Genomic DNA, 6,239 nt, shown 5'->3' with positions numbered 1-6,239 from the left:
AATTATTTAATTATTGTTCAAAATGAAGAAAAACAATTTTTTAAAATAAGTTTTACTTTTAAAATTTTGATTACATTTTTAAAAAAATATTACGTTAAAAAAACGTTATAATTTTTTTAATTAAATAAACTAATTGTTTAACCCGCTACCGCTATCAAAACCATAATGAACTAGACAAAATAACCCATTTAGACATACTCCCATTCAAGTAAAAATTCAAATAAATACTCCTATTCAAGTAAAAATCAAATATAATACTTGTAACTGTATTCCAAAATGAATAATAGTAAATGCAACAGATAATTCATATATTCTAGATAAACTCGCAAGTAAAACATTAAAAGCAAAAACCACCCAAATACAACCATCTTCAAAGCCACTCCACTCACAAATCCGTCAATTTTACTCCTGCATTAAGCATAATCGTAAAGATTAAACAAAAATCAGAGACAGTAATTCATTCTTTGGGAAAAGAAAAAACAGGAAGAAACAATTTTGCGAATTTTTCAGGCACATTCAGCAACAAAAAATATGACAAATATTTTATTTTCTGGATGGTAAACTAATAGCTAAAGAGGAAAGGAAAGTTACGCCGGGTAGATAGAACATATTTCAGAGCAAATAATGGGAATCCTAGGACCAAATGATGAGACATCTAAAAAAATTGAACATATGCATACCAACTTCACTTTCGTTAGAAAATACTGTCTTAAAAGAAGTTGGCATTTAGAAGGCATAAAAAAAAGGAAGAAACATGATAGAGATTTGCTAGAAATTTACTTTATTATGTTACGGATAGAGAACTTACAGTATGATAAGATCTTCCACTGCTGGTTATCACCTTTCTTCCACTCCCAGAGGCCTATTGTAGTGCCATCATGCACACCTCCAGACTTCTTATCACCGCGGAAAGCATCAACATTAAGACGAATGTTATTCACCATCCTTATAGCTATGTGCCCATCACCAAGGTCCCGGCTCTCAGTCCACAAAATAGACTCGTCAAGGCAGTCTGGATTGTAAGCTATCAGCCGAACCTACAATATTAAAAGTATAAAATAGAAAACGATATAGTCAACATTATTTCTGTAATAAAAGGGTTTAGGGGGCAGAAGCATCTTGTCTCACTTTAAGGTTAAAACCTCGTGCTTTACAAAGCACTGACGACAACATTACTTGCAGATGACAAGTTAAAGAAACTGCACTACTAAAACATGAACACAGGATTGTTTTACTGTTGCTCCTGATTACACCTTTTATTTCTTTCTATTAACTTTGAAGTTTAACCCATTTTTGTTCACCTGAATCATGTCAGTGGAAAGAAAATAGACAAACCAACAAAAAGGTTAACCCAAGAAGTTGCATTGCAGCTACCCGAATGCAAATAGTTTCGAAATTTGCACAAAAGAACAACTCACTCGGATTCATCCATCCATAAACCCCATTTTTGTTATGTACATTAGCCATTTATTGGAAACAGAAAGACTACTAGAGCAGTCAAGTTGTTACTACAGTATATACATACTCAGTAGTAACAAAAAAACCAAGATCACAGACTGGTGTCCACTTGCAGTAACATACATCAACATTTAATGGGTCACAAATTTCCTGCAATCAGGAATTTATAACACAGAGTCGCTAATAATTGTAACCCGTTGGATGAAAATCAAACGGATCACATCATAACCTGTAAATAAAACTAAAATTGTGCATCTGAAATTTAATCCGTCCAATCTTCATCCACTGGTGCTGATCCCCTATTGCGCGAATGCACTGAACATAGGGATCATTCAACAAACTCACAATTCCCATGCTAAAATCCCAATTGTAAAACCAGCATATCAATTATCAAGCACAATGACATCAAAGAAAAAGAGACACTCTGCAATGAAAGAGTAAACCTTGAGAGAAAGATCTTACTGGATGAGAGCTACCAATGGAATGCTTCAAGGCCTCGCCAGTGGCCTTGTTGACCAAAGAGAAAGCAGGGCACCCCTCTGCATCCTTCACCCTGGTGCTGTACTTCTCATCCTTATACCAGTGCTGCATTTCCCAAATATTCAGATAAAAAATAATTCATCCATTACAGGAAAAGATCACATTTTTCGTGAACTGGGGTTGCGAGGGAGACACGTGAAGCTACCTGATACTCATTGGAGGGATCGGAGGGTGCGAGAATGACTTGGCCATGACGAATTGTCAGATAGAAATCGGGCGCAGCCTTGGTGACAACCCTCACGGTGGGTTTGCTCCGGAGACCGGTGTTAGCCTGGTGGCTGACGTGGGTCACGGTGGTGGTGGTGCTGGAATAGTTGTGAGAAGAGAAATGAGGAGTGCAGAAGTGGGACTTGTGAGCCACGTGGTGGACGGTGGAGGTGGTTCCAGGAGGGGGGTAATAAGCTGCAGCGGGAGCAGGGGAGAACCCGTGATCGGATTCATGGTGATGATGAGAAGTGGGAGCTGAGTAGTTGAAATCGTGCGGCACGTGAGAGGTGTGGAACACGCTGGTCTCGGGCTGTGGGCGCGGTGGTTGAGGAGCGCCATAGAAGGGTGGGGGCGGCTGTTGGTGAGGGTTGGGGAAGGTGTTTCCCGGCGGAGGGTAAGCAGTGCGACTTTCGTCGTCGTCGTCTCTGCAGTGGTGGGTGTGGCTGAAGGGAAACAACATGGTGGATTTTGAGTTTCGGAATTGGAACAGAGAGAAGAATGCTTAGTGGTTAAGTATAGTTTGGGATGGTTTCTTCCTGCACTTCCAACCCTTTCACCTTCCAACCCTTCATCTTCCAATTAGTGAATTTGAATGGGATTCTGATTATTGTTTCGTATATTTATGTTGTTCACGTTGTTTGACCCATGGTAGTGGTGCATAAATGAGGAGTACTTAATCTATTTTTTTTTTGTATTTGCGCTGAAGCTTTTCAATTTAATATGTCATTCCAGGTTCCTTTTAGTAGGCGACATAGTGGTGGTGTTTTTATGCTATTAGTAGTTGCGTAGTTTCTTCTTCTCAATTAATATACCCCTCTTTAATTGTTATTATGTTATAAAAATATATTTTTTTTATGAACTTATTAAAGCATGAGATGCAGTACTTTCTGTTTTTTATGTCATTGCATGTATTGTAATGCTTTTAAATAATTGTTCCTGTTTTCAAATAATAAATTACGGCACCCTTAAATTATGAGTTTTATCTTATAATAATGCAAAGTTTTATACGTTTCAAAAAAATATATGACTTTTATTTCTTTTATATGATATGGCTTTCTTCAGTTTCGGTTTTCTTTAATTAATATTCTATCTTTTCAATATTAATAATATAGGATATTTTAGTTTTGATTTAAGCCATTGCGGCATTGTTTTAATTGCCGTTTAAGTTTTTTTTAAACAATATGCTATTTTTTCCAATATAGAATATTTTAGTTTTAGGTTTAAGCGCGACGTCATTTTATTTGCTATAGATATTGTATATCTATTAAATATAATATTTTAAAAGGGAAATTTGATTGATTTATATAAGGTAAAAAATAGTAAGGTATTATTATATGTGTGTTTAGTAATAGTGTTTATTTGACTATTTTATGTATAAGTTATGGTGACTAATTTATGTGTTTTTAATTGAGTTGTTATTATTATGTTGCTTGTTTAATTATTGTTTTGAGATTGGTTGTGATATGCGGGTTGGTTGTTGCTTGGATTGTGTGCCGAGAGGAACATAAGTTGGTTGAGTTGTTGTTGATGACAAGGGTTGTTTGATAAGTCATGTTAGTGGGTAGGAATGGCATAAAACCCCGTACCCGTGGGTACTTACGGATAAAATCTGCTACGGGTATTTAGTATCCGTGTGTAAAAGGTACCCACGGATAGAGGGTAACAGGTCTTTTAATACCCGCTTGTTAATGGGTCGAGTTCGGGTATCACACTATCCGTACCCTACCCGCTACCCGTTTGATAAATGAAATTACAATTTTATCAATTGTCCTTTAAATTATTTTCTAACTAGTTGTCGCATTTTGTCTCTACCGGCAAACCCTAAATCTCAATTTTTTTCTCCTACACTCTCTTTTCATTCACATTGTCATCACAAAAGGAGAGAAAAAAATGAAGTTCAATCCTAGGGTTTCTTGTAGTCGTTCTCCACATATCTCATCGTCTACCATTTTCAAACCCTAAATCGCAGGCACAAGCAGTGCCAACCAGTCATCTTTGTCGCGTAAATCTCGCGAGTTTGTCATCTTTCTCTCGCGCAACCTGCAAGAAAACAAAGATTCCAGAACAAAATTGCAAACTTAATCGCGCCTCTCAATCGCGACTCTAGGGAACCAAAAACGCAACTTGTGTCGTCGCCACCTCCTTCGAAGGAGCCACCATGAGAGCACAACTGCAGAAGAGAAGGGGCGAAACCCTATCATCACGAGAGAACCTCCAAAGCGGGGAAAAATTTCCAGCAGCCGCCGCAAAGCATCCTTGCCCTGGTCTAATTCGTAGCGCAAGCTCTCTGCATTCTGGAACCCTAATTTTTTGGGTGAGAATGAGGGCTGCCACGGGCATCCTTCCCCTACTTTCGTACCGCACCAAATTGGGAGGAAAAAACCACTACAACTTGAGGAAGAAACCCTAAAGAAGGGTTTGGGCTCGACCTATTTTCAAGAAACAAATTAATAATAAAAAAGGTGATTTGGACTTTTAGCCCGTTTTCATAAAATAAATGATTTGAACATTGACCCAATTTTGCTTTAGAAAATTATATGTTTTTTTTTCAATTTAATTTAAACATTTTTAAAAAATCATAAAATATTATTTTTTTAAAAAGAATTGCAGGTTGAAACGGGTATCCGCGGGTTGGAAAAAATCCGCAGGTTTTTTTATGCGGGTAGCGAAGCGGGTACGTGTACAGTTTTAACATGCGGGTTGGGTTTGGGTATCACACTATTCGTGCCCGACCTGACCCGTTGTCATCCCTATTAGTGGGTGACTGTGAATCATATGTTTTCTTACGTACTCAATGGCTGATGACGTGAGGGAGTCCTACTTTGGTGCGTAGACCCGCTTTTGGTGAACCGGAAAATCTTGCGTTGATGCGTAGGCCCGGTTTTGGTGAACAGGAATGCCCTATGTTGGTGCGTAGGCCTTATTTAGGTGAATAGGTCGTGTATGATGGAGTACGAAAGAAAACATATGGTGATAGTGCTTGGGAAGTGGTGACATGGTTTGTTTGAGTGGGAGTTAAATTAACAATGTGATGAGTTTAGAGGTTATTTGATAAATTGTATTATTATAATTATATTGTTACATGTGATTTTGATGTTCATTATGTCCCTTGCATTTATAGTGATGATTTTCACCAACGATGATCATGTTTATACAAGAAAAGATAATGTTGCGATAAACGAGTAGGAAATTATTAACAGAAATTTTAAATAAAACATGTTGAAGGTTTTTAGTACAATACTTCAAGTTGTAATTGATTAATTATTACTTTGCGTATTTTATTTGATTCTTGAGAAGATAACAAACTTTTAAATTTTTTATATAGTCCGATGGTATCAAAGTCACATATATTCTCTAATCAATGGAAGTACTTCACCCCATTTCATTTTTTCTACTTCATTTCTTTATTTAGAGACATTTTTGTTCAAATCCTGTTTGTGTTGGAGGAAAAAAAATATTTATTGATTAAAATGAAGAAAAGCATTTTTTTAAAATAAGTTTTACTTTTTAAATTTTGATTACATATTAAAAAAATATTAAACTCAAAAAAAGTTGTAATATTTTTAATTAAATAAACTAATTGTTTAACCCGCTACCGCGTTGTGATCAAACCCATAATAAACTAGACCAAATAACCCATTTAGACTGCTTTACCTAAACATACTCCCATTCAAGTAAAAATTCAAATAAATACTCCCATTCAAGTAAAAATCAAATATAATACCTGTAACTGTATTTCAAAATAAATACAACAACTTTTTACAACTTCTTAACAAGTCTTTTTTCTATCTCTATCTATCGCTTGAATTATTCATCTTATCACACGTTTCTCTCATTAACTTCTTACAACTTCTTAATAATAAACTGTATTAGTTGTGAAAAATAAAGCACTTGTTCAAGTGCCTCAACGAGCAACCTAAAATACAAAAGCAATTTAAGACATAATGAAACATTGAAAGCCCATGATGATGGTTAGCCACATTGTACTTCCAATGTTAGTTAATTAGTCATCAGTGACAGATGAAACAAAGACA

The 6,239-nt window shown here is 36.1% G+C and overlaps 1 protein-coding gene across 1 annotated transcript; it reads right to left on the bottom strand.

The window, feature by feature from the left end:
- Positions 1–203: 203 nt before the first annotated feature.
- On the bottom strand, positions 204–2,882 carry LOC108327900 (ricin B-like lectin R40G3). Its single transcript, XM_017561633.2, has 4 exons — positions 2,144–2,882; positions 1,921–2,043; positions 809–1,037; positions 204–408 (listed from the first exon to the last, which is right to left on the bottom strand). Coding segments are annotated over exons 1-4 (876 nt in total). The 5' UTR covers positions 2,666–2,882; the 3' UTR covers positions 204–406.
- Positions 2,883–6,239: the final 3,357 nt, after the last annotated feature.

The sequence above is a fragment of the Vigna angularis genome, chromosome 2 (assembly GCF_016808095.1).
Source record: "Vigna angularis cultivar LongXiaoDou No.4 chromosome 2, ASM1680809v1, whole genome shotgun sequence".
Lineage (NCBI taxonomy): Eukaryota > Viridiplantae > Streptophyta > Magnoliopsida > Fabales > Fabaceae > Vigna > Vigna angularis.
This window is presented reverse-complemented; position numbering and strand designations above follow the sequence as displayed.